General features: G+C 38.4%; 1 protein-coding gene across 2 annotated transcripts in view; it reads right to left on the bottom strand.

The window, feature by feature from the left end:
* Positions 1-16054, bottom strand: part of DNAJC13 (DnaJ heat shock protein family (Hsp40) member C13) — a 65750-nt gene that overhangs the window by 33087 nt on the left and 16609 nt on the right. The window contains exons 10-29 of one of the 2 annotated variants that reach the window (XM_066320788.1): positions 15244-15410; positions 15065-15144; positions 14814-14983; positions 13899-13998; positions 13540-13647; positions 12884-13039; positions 12100-12156; positions 10723-10844; positions 9468-9543; positions 8314-8409; positions 8029-8172; positions 6855-6869; positions 6259-6341; positions 4925-5078; positions 2648-2751; positions 2410-2569; positions 1409-1471; positions 974-1075; positions 725-829; positions 123-325 (exon numbers count right to left, since the gene is read on the bottom strand). In XM_066320788.1, coding sequence (XP_066176885.1) covers positions 123-325; positions 725-829; positions 974-1075; positions 1409-1471; positions 2410-2569; positions 2648-2751; positions 4925-5078; positions 6259-6341; positions 6855-6869; positions 8029-8172; positions 8314-8409; positions 9468-9543; positions 10723-10844; positions 12100-12156; positions 12884-13039; positions 13540-13647; positions 13899-13998; positions 14814-14983; positions 15065-15144; positions 15244-15410 — 2265 coding nt within the window. The remainder of the gene's footprint in view (positions 1-122; positions 326-724; positions 830-973; positions 1076-1408; positions 1472-2409; positions 2570-2647; positions 2752-4924; positions 5079-6258; positions 6342-6854; positions 6870-8028; positions 8173-8313; positions 8410-9467; positions 9544-10722; positions 10845-12099; positions 12157-12883; positions 13040-13539; positions 13648-13898; positions 13999-14813; positions 14984-15064; positions 15145-15243; positions 15411-16054) is intronic. The other variant, XM_066320798.1, reaches the window with a different exon arrangement.

The raw sequence follows: 16054 nt of genomic DNA, 5'->3' as shown, positions 1-16054 counted from the left end.
TAAAAGGCTCTTTTAATAGAGTTCCTTAATGTACTATTTTCTAAGAAAACTTTAAGACAGAGTTTATGAATTCAGCATCTGCCAGATGAAGTTAACCCCTCCTGCTGAAAATCACTGTTTACCTGCTGGGAAAATATCCACACATGGTGATGAGCATGTTGAGGACAAGTGTGGCAAGGTCAGTCTCATTCAACACAGGCTGGCCACTGGCAAGCAAGCACCACTTCAGCTGAGGGATGACCTGTAAAGGCCGCCAGCCATCCATGCCCTGAGCCCAGCAACGAGTCTTTGAAGTCAGCTTCCCACTGTTCCAAAGTTCCTGTATCTATTGCAAGATTAGAGATGAATTTAGTTTATTCAGCATTCAGAGACACCTTTGCTCCTGAATACCCACACTCATGACAAGCTTTTAACTGCTGTAAGGCAGGCTATTATAGCTGCATGAAATCTGAACGTGTTTATAACTCTGTCATAGAATCATAAAGCAGAAGGTGTCAGATTATGTTGCAACTAACTGAGGCATGGAGGAATAGGCAGTCCTACCAAGAAGGCCGCAGCTCTTGGCACAGCATCAAGTCTCTAATCTAGCTTTAATCCTTATCTAAAGAGTTACTTGGAAAACATTCTTTAGCATTGTTTAAGGTCCCTCTTACTGTTTGAAACACACCCAGTCACCAGGAGAGAAATCATTTGTCAAGTTGTGAGTCTGAAGCTGACAGGTTACCTCTTGAAAGCTGTAAGGACCACTCCTTTCTTTGTCAGCATTGCCGAAGTACCATTCCTTCTCGCTCTCCCTCTTCGCATCAGGTGCTGCCTCAATCACGTTGCTCTAAAAGTTGATGTTTAGAAGAATAGCTTTAGCTTCAGAGTGCAAATATCACATTTCTACAGGAAATGTAAAAGTACACTGATTTTTTAAAGAATTATCTCTTCAGCAGAGCAATACGAATAGTAAGAAAAAAAGGCCTCATACCTGTAAAGGGACTGTAGCTCTGCTCGTGTGAAGATGTGCCAGAGTAAGAAGATCTACAAGGATTCTGATACCATTTGAATCCATAAGGTCCTTCACATTTCTCTGTTAACAAATGAACTGAGTTACCAAAAGAAATTTCTAGATAAGCACTGCTGCAATTACGCATTGAACAGTTTTATTCAAGTAAGAAGTGACCACAAAAACGTCAAATCATTCTCTAAAGTGACTACAATGGTACAATCACCACAATATCTACACATTTCCTTCAGCTTTCTCACCAGTAAATAACAGCTATCACATTCCAGAAAGCTGTATCAAACATGGTTCTAAAACTTCCTCAGTACTTGAATTTTTGTTCAAGTTAACCCTGAAAGACTAGTTCAGACTAGTTTATACAGTCAAAAGACTGCTGTTAAGTGTACATGTCCACCTTACCTTATTGAGGATCAGCTTGTTGAGGAACAGGATCAATCTGTCCCGCTCAAGCCTGTCAGTGCACTGTTGCAGCAGAAAAGAACAAGTTAGTATCTCATAGCACATACTAGAAGTTCCCTTCAAAAATCAACACAGTTGCAGCCGCAAAGCCCCATATTGTTTTTTTATGCCTAGGAAAAACTGCAGACTATTAAGTGTTTAGTTTCATGCACAGCTAAGAAAGGTAGTTTTCTGCCACTGAGGAGCAAAGGCCTTGTTGCCCTGGATCAAACCCACTATTCTGCTAAGTCTACTGTACTATCAGGACTATCTTTAGACTCCCAGTGAACCAGTTAAAACAAGTACAAGAGACAAAGAGAATGCTTTTAGCCAGCAGACAAAGAGGGTCTTCGATATTACATGCCTAGCGAGACTATCAAGGCTCAAGGCAAAATAACAAGGGACTTCACTGGTTCAGTTTCAGTTGCAACAGGCAAAACTCATGCTGATGCAAGGAAAGAACTCCTCCTTCAGACTGCATGGAAATTTATTTTTGCAAGCTGAGTAAGCTGTCAGACATAACAGACACTCAATAGGCAGTGCAGCTACTACTACAAATCTAATCCACCACATGTGCTCATCTAAAGCCACGATTTCATCAGGCCTGGGTCTACAACTCAAAGTCAGTACTTGGAAACAATGTGATATAGAACAAGATTCTCCTCTTATAAAGCTTCTGCATTTTTCAAAAGCAAGCTGAAGTTATATTTGATTTTGCTGGTCTTAAAGTGACTAGTTTGAAATACCTCTATGATCAGCAGGTTTTTTAGTTAAACTTTAATGAAAGTGAAACAAGGGGAGATAGTAAGAACAGCTGTTGACAGCACGGAAAAACGTATTCATATTCTGTAAACCCAAAACTTGGGTTTCACAGTAACTTGAAGGACCTGAACGCTTGCTGGACTAGCAGTATGTTAACTACTGCTAGTCCAGAAAATCCAGCAATTTAAAATAATTCTTACCCTTTCTAACATTCCAACAATGTATTTAGTATCAGAAAATGGTCCTATTTCTTCATGACACCTTCCATAAACAATGGCCAATGCTTGCAGACATAAGCATTTCATATTCACTTTTGGGGTAAGCAGGAAACGATGGTAGAGCTCATTGAAGAATTCATATCTAAAAAAGAAATGAGATTTTAGTAAAGAAAACAAACACAAATCTTAGGAATGAGATAAGGTTTTAATAATGTCTCACGATCTTTTGATTGCTCCACTCTCTTCAGTTTCATCTTCTTCCAGCAGCAATCTTAGATAATAATCCCCTATTTTTATTTCCTCAGAAAGGCACTCATATTTTACCTGTAACACAGAATACCTTACTTAACAGTATATATTGCTTGTCCTTCAGTAAGTTTTTGCTTGCATAACAATACTGAGCTTGATTGCATCTAAAAACTCAACAAGGTTAGCAACCTCTCCTAAGTTGTATGAAAACTGAAATCTCCAAGTTTTCTCTTAAAGAAACACACATCTACAAAATTAAAACCACTGGCTGTTACTGCCCCCCCTGAATAAATGAAGCTTCTCATCTTACTGACATCTCCATTTCCAGCCTTTAGCTAACTTGTTTCTAATACCAGCTGGTTTTGTTAACTAAACTTGGATAACACATTCAGTGACTCAAGTTTTAATAAGTAGTTATCCCACTGCAAGGTATTTCACTTAATGTTACTGCAAGTATGAAACACAAGCATGGCCTAATTACTACTTATACTTGCTATTGTGCTGGATAATAAAAGCCTAGAGGCATCAGTTCACAAAAAAAGAAGCTGAAGTAAAATTGCAAAATAAAAGCCATCATTAACTTCAGAGAAACTACATTAAATTTAACAAATGCCTCGATGTTCAGTGGTAACAAGCATTTGGAAAGCACTTCAATTAGAGGTGCCTCTAGCATACAACAAAAGCCACTCTACAGTGGTTTTTCCTATGTATAGTTTGCAGATTATTGCCATGAGGCTATAAAGTTATCTACAGATTTGATCACAACATATCATACAAAGATATCAAAGATATCCCACAAACTGGTATGCTTTCAGAGGAGTCTCAAGCCCCCATCCCCCTTGGCAAAGTGACAAGGTTCCACAGTTGATAGAAAAGCCTTTGTCACCACTATCTAGTTCAAACACCTACAGCATAGTCCAATAATATATTCGCTACTATTTAAAAGTAAATCTGTGAGATAGCAGCTGCTCAATCCTGATACCAAAGTATCCTGGGTTGTAGCTGCAAGAATGCTACTGATACATTCCAGCAGCATAATGCCGTACAGAAGCAGAGAGTACATGGGGGAAGTCTGTACTACAAAGTTTCAAATCTCTGCTTCTGATTTTGTTCCAGTTTGCAATGCTAAAAAGTTGAGATAGCAGACACTGTGACACCCAAAAGTCCTGTGCCTGACCTACACCTGAAGTAAACTTTGAAAGACAAACGTCAATGGAAGAAATACCAATCTAAGCCCAGTCTTAGCTATTTACTGCCGCAACGTAAGAAGCAACCTGTAGGTGTGCAATAGGGATAAATTGCATACATAAAATTGTTCTCTCTCTAAAAGTATTAGCCTGAAGTCTTGGCATTCTTCCTGATTTGCAGAGTAGTCAGCTGAGAAATTCCCCAAACCAAGTTTTTTTTGTTCTCATTTCATGAATAGTTACCAGCTCAAATATCACTAGAAAGTCAAACTCTAAAAAGGATGGCAATGAGAAGGTCCAAGGAATATCTTGCAGTTGAATTCAAGGGTGGCCTTGCTTTGCTTAAGCATTACACATTAATTAAAACCACACTGTTGTGAGGAACCGCAACAATACTGGAGATGAGAACAGTAAAGGAAGTGTTTAATAGCACATTACTTGAAAACACCTTGCAAGATGTTTTGATAAAGTCAATCAGGACCATACTGATTGCTTTGCAGAAGCATCCAAGTGGTTTTTTTTTTTACTTTAGGTACTGGTGTTCCTAGAATGGGATGACGGTAACCTTCACCTATAATCTACAATGGTGCATGTTTTAGCCCCATAACCTATTGATGATTTGGCAACCCAGTATTTAACTGACACAGGACTACTGAAGCATGAAGGAAATAAAGACAATAAACGTGTTATCAGGAAGAAGTGACTTCTGAAACTACCCGAAACAATTCTGATAGAACATACTCAAAACCAAGTATGACTTGTAAGGACCAACAGTTTAAGGACCAACTCTTGTCTTAATGTAAGGATACACCATAGGTTCTGATCAACGTTTCATCTCCACAGCATCATTTGTGAGGTTCAAGAGGCTTCTGTTTTGCACAGTGACACTGGACAGTAGTACCTGTTCACTGATTCAAGCCTTAGCACTTGATTCCATAACCCAAAAAAATGTCTAGCTTGCATTCAGGGATCATCAACACAAGATTCACTCGTGGAATAAGAGACGGAAGTGACATTTCAAGTAGACATATTTTACAGATGCAGTTTGGTAGGTCATTTACCTCAAACTCCTGGTGGTTCCATGAGATAACATTAGCACTACCAAGTTCTCTGTCAATATTAAATGCTCTCATCTCAGACTCAAGAGTATCTCTCAGTTCTTCCCGTGTTTTGAAGTTCCAAATCAAGTTTGATCTAGCATGATCCTGGACAAATCTAAGAAAGAAATGACATAGTTTAAACCTCTCAAAACATTATTTAAAAAGCAGACAAGATTCAGCTGGCAAGCCAGGGGAGATTGTTGTCATTAATAGACCTTAATTAGAAGGCAGAGAGCAGTGGTCTCCAGTTTGTTACAGTAATTACAACTGTTTATTTGTATACTGTTTTCATAGGCATGGAGGCCAGCTTAGACTAAAGCATGCCTGGGTCATCCCTGTGGGCTGTTTGCCATCTGCATGTAGTTGATGACCAGGAGACATGCAAGTGATTCACTGTAAGCCAATAAGGGCTACAGGTAAACAATCCAGAGCAGCAGACATGCACATACCAACTGTGTTTTAAACTAACAACAACAACAAAAAGTAGCTTATGCAGTAAAATAGAAGTTGATGTCTTAAGGGCCACAAAATAGTCAGTGGACATTCTTAAGCAGCAGTTATCAACATAGCCTTTGGATCCAAAGACTGATAATGGACTTTAATACCAAAGGTTTAGGAGCACACAGATCCTCCTTTCATGAAACTGCATTTGACATCTAGAAACATCAAGCAGTTAAGTTCATGGAATTTCCCCAAGCTCGCCTACATAGTTTGTTAGCCAAATTAAGCTTTGTTAGTTTACTTAACACAATGGCCCTATCCAGACTGATGTATCTTTTTCAGATGGAAGCCCCTCCTTTGTAAACTTTGACAGCTCTAAGAACACACAGGTAAGCAAGTTGCATTTAGGGCCTGTGGCACTATCTGAATTGCAGTGCCTTTTCTTGCCCTGCTTTAAGCTCACATTTGTTTCCAATTCAAGTTACAACATCTTGAGTAGCTTAGAGATTGACATACAGTTACAATACTTTCCAGTACTACTTCACCTGGCCTTCAGTACCATGCAGATTTGCACCTACAGTTTGTTATTTACTCTTCCTTTTGATTCAAGGAAAAAAAATTATGTAGTTTGATAGTATTCCAGAAGCTTTCTGAATTCCTTCTTCTCCTAAACACAAGTGAAATCCTTAAGTATAGCTTAGGGGGTTTTTAGTTAGTAGCTGTTACAAAACATCTGCACTGCTTCAAAGCAGGCAGAAACTGGAAGTCACAGAAACTCAGACGATACTAACAAAAATATCCAGCCAAATAAGAACTTGTATCTGAGACCAACATGTTAACTTGAGTATTTTCACCTGTAATAGAAGAGATCCCAGTTTGCTTCTATTTTTATTCTTTGGCGCCGTTTCCTTAATATCACTGGTTTTTGAATAATGTTCTGCAAAAGAACCAAATTTCACAAGTTAGTAGAGGCAGATAACCTCTCATTTTTCCCTTTTAAAATAAAAGGCTGTATTTTTTACACTCCTTCAAAAACCATACTAAATTAAGCCTCATTAATAATGTCTCCTTTTCTAGTGAGTAGCAGCAACAGACTTTCACAAGTGTTATTTGCACCAAGTTAAATCATGCGAGAGAAACTTTCAGCTGTTTGACAAATAATTTGTTTAGAAGCAAGTTATCCCTGAGAAAAGCTTAATTCCTGCCACCATAGGCATTCAGCAGCCCCAAAGCTGATGGGGATGAAAACCCACATGAAGAATGTTTTGCTCTTGAAAAGAAAGAGCTAGAGGAAGTCACAAAAATAAAACCAAGCCCGACTTGGTCACTGAAAGATTCCCTATTTTGATGAAGCATGAAATCAGTGTTATCATCTACATGAGGTATCACATGCAAGCAGAAGTCTGAGCAAAGGAGTCCACACAAGAAACAGAGATATACACAGACTCACCATATTGTTTCTGTCCTGATTATGAAGAAAAATTTGGAAAAAAAAGAAAAATACATTTAACACTCCAGAGTCACTGAAGTAATTTAAGGCGGTAACACCAAATTTGATACTACTTCTTCCAAGCTACACTTGCACACATTTACTGTGAAATGATACAGCTCAGAACTCCACATAGAAAAATGAGTCTTTAAACTCAGTATCTAGACAAGTTGTTTTAAATGCAATTCGATCTTCCACTGTTTTTCACTCTTCTTCATTTCTCCTGTTTGAACCCAATTCACTGTTATTTCAGAAATATTACTGTCAAACTTCTGCACCACATTCAACATCAAACTTGAGCTAGATTTTCCTACATTAAAGCTCATCGCTGCAAGTACAGAACAAGTACAAAGACAGGCATTCTCAATACTCTGCATTGTGCTTTTCATCCTTCCTTGCATGTACAACAGATTGTTTCACTTCCAGAATGCATAAAAACAAACTTAATCAATACACTAAAGAAAGTTAAGGGAAACACCTCTTAATTAAAAGGGTTTGTCATTTAGAACATGACAATAAAACTAAAAGAAAAAGGAAACCAACAGGAAGAACTCAAGCAGTGCTTAACCTCTCCTCCTATAATATCATATCAAAACAGTTGTTTTTGACTTCAGTCTCAATCATGACCTTCGGTACAGTCTGGTGTTGCCCTTTAAGCACTGAGATACCCATATTCAAGTGAATCCTAAGGTGGTGTCCCTGTCCATGGCAAGGGGAACAGAAGCAGATGATGTTTAAGGTCCCTTTCAACCCAGGCTATCCTATGATTCTTCAACAGATTCCATAACTAAAATATCTCTGGTGTAAAGTACATAATTTTGAATGCAAAGACTGTTCCATTTAAATATACTTCAAAAACTGGTTTTGCCACATTTCAAGGAATTTTCCCTGTATATGCATATAGGCTGCACTGCAGTTTGATAAGGTTGGCTAAAGTTTAAAACATATGCTAAAGAATTCATTTGCTTGCTTGACATTCTCCCTGGAACCCATTTCTAACCCAAGAATAGTAAGAAGTAGAGAGTTTGCTAAAAGGAAGGAGAACTCTCATATCACAACACTTTACTATTCATGTGTTCTGACACACAACTGTGACTTAGTCAAGTTACTCCAACAGAGTTTCAAATACTTTTACCTCTTTCTGAGCTATGCCCATTCGATCCCTCCAGTGCATCAAGACTAGATCCACCTTCTCTTTGGCAAATTTTTCAACCTCCTTTGCAGCTTTTCCAGCCAGTCTCTGCCACTCTGGCACTTTATTAAACTTGCCATACTGATCCTGCAGAATAAAACAAATTGCTTAGAGTTGTGAGTAGTCTTTGCTGCAGGTCAATGCAGCAGTTCAAGTGTCTGCATTAGAAAAGTCACTAAGACTGTACAGCTATATAATGAAATAGGTAAGAAAACTACAATTACTTACAGTTGCAATTTTTAAGTTATCTCTAACGTGCATTCTATCAGCATCTTTTTCAGGAACAGGATCAGCACTGTCAAGGTATGCCAGCAAACCTGGTGGCTAAAAACATTTAAAACCAGTGTAAACATACACGTGGCTAATGAACAGACACCATCACATTAGGTAATAACGTAATTTCTTTAACGCAGAGATTTCAAAACAGAATTTATATACTCTACTCTAAAGTAAGAATGTAAAGCTACAGCATTTTTTTTCTGCTGTGATTAGTAAAATGCTGCCATCCTCAACAAAAGTGCTCAACAGAGACATATTATTGGCTTCAGTGCAGCAGAACTCCTGGCTATATCCTGTTTCTTAAAGGAGCACTTAATGCATCTAAAGAATGCAGGAAGGAAAGAGCTGATCCCAGGGCAATACTGAGAGGGATGAATAACACTAGAACCCATCCATATCCTCTGATATGGACTAAATGTTACATGTGACATTAGAGATGAGATAGTCTTTTTTGACTAAGCTTTCCATAAGATAGTTACCAAGACCAGGACAGTTTGCTCTGCCAAAAATGAAAGAACAGCTATTTTGAGATTAAAAGCTGGTAATTTCCCAGATAAAATAATTTCTTACAACACTATTCACTGAACTAACTTCACCGAAGTAACTTAAGCAAGAAGCATTCAGGAGACTGTAAGGGTGAAAGGACATATGAATGATCAGCATATGAACTAACAATATACAAATTTAACCAAGTTACAAGCAAACAAAGTTGGACAGGCAAAGCATAAAAGCATAGACAGAATTCTTAATACCTTAATTTCTTACTGGCACAAAAAAGCATTAGAGTCATGCTTACAGTGTTGCCCACATTTTTGTCCTTTTAATCAAGAAAAAGAAGTCAAGAGATCTTGTTTTTAAGTTTTGTGTCATACAGTATTTTGAAAAGTATCAGGGAAGTAACAGAAAATTTTTAAGAGTATGAGACGTTTTAAACTAGACATCAATAGCCTTTAATTAGTAGATGCCAGACTGCTGATCTCCCAGGCAAGATCTCCCTCTTGAAGGAAAGAGGAAATATGTTTACTATATAGACTGCCCCAACTTTCACACTGCAAGCTTTCATGTTCTTTCCTTTTGCTTCTCCATACTCCACCTTTACTTACCAAAATACGTTTCAACAAATTCATAGCAGTTTTGTTCTCAGCTGTCCAGAGGCCAACCAAATGTCTACTTAACTGCCTGAAAAAGCCATTGAAAATTACAAACTGCAAGTTAGTACTTTAAAGATTTTTAAACCACTAAACTGTCACCCTTACCATGCTGATGAAATGAAGATGAGCAAGAGCTTCATGCCCTTGATTGAATAAGAGCACAAAGCCATTACGTTGTTCAACGATATGCTTAGCATGCTTTAAAGTGTTGCCTTTAAGAAGTTCCAGTGAAGTTAGTGGAACAGTAGCAGCACATGCTGTTTGAGCTAGACCTCAAAGAACACTTGAGCAATAGAGCAGAAACATCTAAGAACCAAGTGTAAGTTTATCCAGCCAATCTTAAGCTACAACTAAAGTTAAGAGGCTAGAAGCCATCAGAACTGCTACATGCTTTACTTGAAGCCCTTAATACCAGTTATTGGCTAGAAAAACCTTTCTGGGAGCCTGCCTTCTATGTCAACTGATGCTTTCTGTCAACATTTGTCACGAGGATTCTACTGCACTGAACAGAAGCATTCCTATAAGCACATTGTAAGTAGTAGCACCAAACAGAACTAGCATGACAGATGGTTCCATACCAGCTCTCTCCTGGACGACACACAGTGGCAACAAGCTCCACTTGTCCCTACATTCCTTAGCAACTCTAAGCACTTCAGGAATTCACAGCTAAAGCTTCTACAATCTTGTATTTGGGTGGAAATTGTGCTGTGGAGGATGAACGATGATTCAACTTTCTCAGAGATCACCAGTTCTACTGACTGTTGATTCAGGGAATAATTTCTGCGAGGAAACTTCTCCCTCAGATAGTATGGGTGACCCTAACTGCATGCAAGATGTCTGAGATGTGCATACCCATTTTTATACAGTTGTACAGTACAAGCTGAAACTTTTTACAAGTTCCAAACATTCTACTTGCCTTTTCTTTCTCTGAATTAAAATATAATCACAAATCGAAAAAATAAAAATTAAAATCAAAACTTGAGTCATTAACGAGTAACCAGCCCAAGTACACATTAATAAAAAAATAATCGAGGGTTTATTAAGTGGCTGCAGTCTTTGCTGAAGTTTGCTCTACTAAAACGTACCAGCTGCTAAAGAAAATACTCTCCTGAAGAACCGCAACTTTTCCTCCCCTGACCTCCCAGTGTTCGCTAGGCCATGACTTAGATTTTTTTTAAACATGATATATCAAGTGAGATGGACATACCTATTTGTAAGCATCCTCTGATCTGTGCTTATTGTAAACATAGCAGTGTGCAAGTGACGAGGTAAGGCACCTTCACTGAGGGCAAGATCTTGCATTTTGGTAGCAATCTCTTTGTCTCCTTCCTTTGGAAACAGGGCAAGATGATTACTAAAGAAAGAATCTTAGTTAAGCTGCTTTTATCTAGTCTACAGTTCCAAGGCCTTCTTGACCATCAATTATGCCAACTGATATTCACAAACCAGAAGCTAGAGTATGATAGGTTTTAAGTGAAAGTTCTCAACAGCAACTGCTCAATGCTGTAGTAAAGCCACGGACCAGATAACTGGTAGTTACAGCTATGAGGACAGTAACTGAAGAGGGCAGGATGCCTGTCTCCCATCATACATCAGGAGGTTGTAGCAGAAGTATGATTTTCCCACTGCAATTATAAACTAGGATTAAACAAAGAACGGCAGCCACACGTAATTGCTTGTTGCTTGACTTTTGCTGACAGTAACCATTTAAGATTAATGGCTGCTGTTCAGTTTAGACAGCCACATGTGTAACACTGCCACTCAGTCAAGATACATTACTTGCAATGATTAAGAAAAAGCTTTTCAGCACTTCTCATCTAAATGATAGGACTTTTAACAAACAACAGAGTAATTTTTAGCTAACATTATCAGGTACATTGATGGAAACTTGAAGATTTGGAGTATCTCTATTTCAAGTGTTCATTCACTTCCATTCCAAGAAAGTACTGATGAATTTCAGATGCATAAGCCATTGTGATACAATGAGGCATTAACTTAAGCCCTGAATTTCAACCCAGGAAGTGTCAAGAGTCAGTTAGCAAGATCACCCTGCAACAATCACGAGCAACCCTTGACAAGTATGGACTTGGCCCATACATAATGTGGTATGGAAACTTGAAGCCAAAGCAAGAACAGAGGCTGACATCACTAGTCTGCTCTGGGGACACTACTGCTTGCTAATCCTGGTCCTGTCCCATCACGCAATGCATCCCAGGAAATATGGTCTCTCCTCCTTGAGATACCTTCTAACATGCAAGAGAAGTCTGGTGGCTCTGAGGGATGTGGCTGAGCTACATACAACATTTACAGCCAAATCTTGACTGCAGTATGAAGACATGCAAGGCACTACCTAATGCCCCAACTCACATGCTTTCCAAACCCCCAAGTGTAAGATAAAGCAAGTTGCTATATTAAACCACTCACAATTAAGCAGGTGTTCTGTTCCTCACCTTTCAACTTCCCCCTCCCCACTCCCCACTTTTAGAAGCTAATATAACAAACTTCTCTTGGTATGCAATTGCACTTCCAAAACAGACAATATATATTTTGCATGCTATCCCAGCTAACATCAACAAAATCTCACCTCTATTATTGCCTTCATCACCAAACCTGCTCCTTTCACAATTGCCATGGAAGGGTGCTAGAACAGAATGTTAACAAAAAAATTATCCAAGTGCAAAAACTGAAAATTAGATCATCTGTGATTCAGTTTCCTTAACTAATGCACATGGCTGCTCTATCTCCAATTCAGTTTTGTGAAAGTTAGCCTTAAGAGGAGGCTAACCCTATATCTTTGAACAAGAACATCTCATGCAACTCCCAGACAGAATTACTGGTACTGAACAGCAGTATATATCAGAGAAGCTGGAAAAATGCTGAGTAAAATGGCTGACACTAATCAAAAAGCAGAAGAAAATACTATTTTTACAGTAAGAAGGCATTGACATTTTAGCTAAAAATCCTACAATCCTTACAGGTTTACCACTGAAGAGGACGTTACTCATGTTTTCTAACTCTTTTAACTCTCATTTACTAAGAAAAACAAAAAGACAGAAGACTTTCCAGTTGGGGAAGATCTGTGCATCTGTTGAATATATCTTAAAGTCCAAGTGGTATTTTACTGTGTTTCTGGAAACAGGTATTAGGCAGTCTATTCTACAATGATTTGGCACATCATTCACCACACAATAATCACCTCAATCTGATATCTGAAGGCAAAATAATAGGCCACTATAACATTCACCAAGATAGAAAAGATTTAGGCACATTAACCAGCTGAAGAAAAACCTGTCTTTCAGGAAAACAAGAAAAAAATCACATTCACTGATTACCCAAAGCCTCTAATAATAGTGAAAAATAAGTCTTACCTGAAAGAGCTTAAATAGTGTTCTTCCATTAGATGCCACCATTTCCAACAACATGTCAAACTGCTGCCCCTCAGTAGTCTCACTATATGGAGCACATAGGGCAAATGTCAGGAAGTCCAGAAGTGAACTAATTACTAGGGCACCTGTCCCATGATCCTGAAATTAGGAAGACAAGTATGTAATTCAGATACAGTGGTCTGAGAGTATTCATGATGCTGAAGATGCTTTTTCACATCATAGCATTAAAATAGTCTGTGAACAAAAACTACAAGTTTAGAATACTCCATTACTCTGAGTATGGCACTACCCTGGGAAATAATTGGTTTCCAAAGCATATTGGAGACTCAAACTACTTTTACCTAGTTTAATCCCACAAATCCGAGTTTACGCTATTCTTTTACTTAAAAGAAACATCCAGTTTCCACATTAAGCAAACATTTGTTGCAGGACATCCAAATTCTGCAGTATTGACAGCTATGTCCTAGCCTGTCAAGATCCAAGCTTAATTAGAACAAACTTCAGTGCCAGACAGAGCTGTATTTTCCATTGCAGGTGCAAATACATCCAAAGATACATCTAAGTACGACAAAAGCATTTTCATTGCAACTAGGAAAGATCTTTAAAGAGAGCTAAATCTGTTTCCAAATTTGACTTACCACATGGGAATTGAATTTCTCCAGTAGATTTTCTAGAAATTTCTTTGAAGAAAGAAGGGAAGCTTTGTTCAACTGCTCTTGCCTCAAGTCATAGTCATCATGCATGGGCTATAAAAAAAGGAAGTATTTACTAAACAGCCACATTTCAACCCTCAGTTCTTAACAGCTGTAATTCAAAAGCCACTCTCTCTACTCATAAAAAGCACATCCTCCTTCAAATTCAGGAAGAAATCACTGCATAACAAGTTGTTCCATGTCTGAACACACTGCAAATTGAACAGCAGTCCCTATTTCCACATCTCTCAGTAGCTTGAAGTTCACATATTCCAAAGTGAAAGAACCTGAAATTTAATACTTACACACATAAGAGCACACAGCATGTCAATAGCAGCATGGGTTACTCCATCGTTGTTCCTTTTGAGGGCTTTCACAACCTTCACTCCTAATCGTTCTCGGAATCTTTTGAAAGGGAAGCAAAACCACTAAGATCAGAAAAGAAACTAAAATCTTGAAATAAAGATGAAATCTAGTCAGCAGCCAAGAGGGGTCTGCTCCCATTGCATTTAGGAAGCCAGTGCCTTGATTATTTCCCTAAATTTGAGATTCTTGGTAGGAAAATGTTGACTTCACTGTTAACAACATGCTAAGCACATTCATCAAAGTAAAGATGTATTTGTGTAATTATAGGATACTATTTACAGAAAAACAGACAAAGTGCTTTTGTTATTCTTATCATCATTCTCTATATTATAGTTGCTCTATATTTCCTAGTCAGAAATACTTCAAAGAATTTTTTGTTTTCAGAACAACAGAGTTTTTCTGCTTCCTTATGTTATTTAGGACAAACTCCAAGCAGTCTGTACTTACTAGAGAAATACAACCTCCTAACATCATTTTAACTTGTGTTAAACTGAAGATAGCAATGACATCAGCATACTTTGAGAAATAAGAACTGCCTACTTCAAGGGCAGATGAAGGTAAAAAATGTTAAAAATTTTTCCACTAGGAAAATCATTAAACTGTATTTGCCTCAAGACAGTATTTAGCACAGGAAGAATCAGCTTGACTTGCAAATGATTACCCGCGATTCTCAATTTGCATGAAAGCCTGGTGGCAGCCTCATACTACTGAAAACAAATCATGTACAGAGTCTTACACTCCTTTTTAGAAGGGAGTCCTAATTCCATTTCTCACGTTTAGATGTAAGTTACTAACAAAAGCTCAAGACCTATTTTCATCTACTACTTCCAAGCTTGAGGACACTTAGCACTTACTTTGGAAGCTGAGTAAAGGCAAGGAAGCCTGCTTTTGAAGCCACTAGTCGTCTTACTGCTTGGAATTGGCTTTCAAGCTCTGCATTAGATGCTGCAATATCTCCCTCTTGGGAGAGCAATGCTGTTATGGCATTATTAATGAGCTTCTCCTTGTTTTCTGAGAACAGACCCTGGTTAAAAAAAATAACCATCATTAATTTACTTATGCATTAGCAACATCTTAAAAGGATGGGTAAAGGATTCATTCTTACATCTTGTGTAACTGCATGCAGGACTCCACTGTAGGAAATGTTAGCATTGAACCTGAACACAGCATCTGCAAAGTTACCGTCTGAAAAAAGACATATCAAAAGTTAAGTGTACAGTACCTGACTCAGTAGCCGGATACTTTAAAGAGCATTATAAACTCATGTAAGAAGTATTAGCTTACTTGGAGGAGCAGCCAAAAACTTCAGATGAAGGCTCTCTACTTCCTCATCCACAGGCATACTGAGTAATCCCCAGCGCTGGCCTTTGTGTGTGGAGGTCATTTTCACACAGACATCTCTATTACCAGAGGCTCTCACTCCATCCAACAAACTAGCCAGGAGAGAATCTCTGGGTTGGGACAATGATACACAAACACAATTTATATCAGACAAGTGGTGTCAAAGAACCAAGTTGTAAGAAAAACAGGGGGGGTGGGAAATTACATTATGGAAGGCAGCAATACTTAATCTCTTAGTAACACCACTGCCAACAGCTACACCTCTGGAAGAAACCACTAACTTTCAATGTTCCTTTATTCACTGTAAGGAGAGAGCTGACTTACACCCAGTACAGCCAGCTGCAGCCTTCCACTAATGGGATCAGTTCTAGATTATCTGTTAATGAGTGACACATGTTGCCAGCAAATTCATCCCTGTGCTTTCTGCAAAACCTCACTTAGCAGGATTAGACTGTATTACAACTGCAAGTGCACTCAGGGACTGTTCTGTTGGTGGTTTTAAATAGAATCAACTAAGACTGTCTCAAGCAGAGAGCTCAAGGGGTTCACAGCCTTCACATTTCCACATTACTTAGACTGTGCTTTCTTCTCTTGTTTCAGATATATTACTTAACCAAGTACAGCATACACAGAATACACTGCTTAGGAGAAACAGGCTATATCTAACTGTCCAACACCCTTTCATGTTCATCAGAAAACTGGAGAGATTTGCTCAAAGTTGGGATGAACGTAAATGCAAGAGATTTATTTCCCG

Source organism: Sylvia atricapilla, chromosome 1 (assembly GCF_009819655.1).
Source record: "Sylvia atricapilla isolate bSylAtr1 chromosome 1, bSylAtr1.pri, whole genome shotgun sequence".
NCBI classification, from domain to species: domain Eukaryota; kingdom Metazoa; phylum Chordata; class Aves; order Passeriformes; family Sylviidae; genus Sylvia; species Sylvia atricapilla.
The sequence above is the reverse complement of the archived record's forward strand: the minus strand, read 5'-3'. Positions and strand labels throughout refer to the sequence as shown.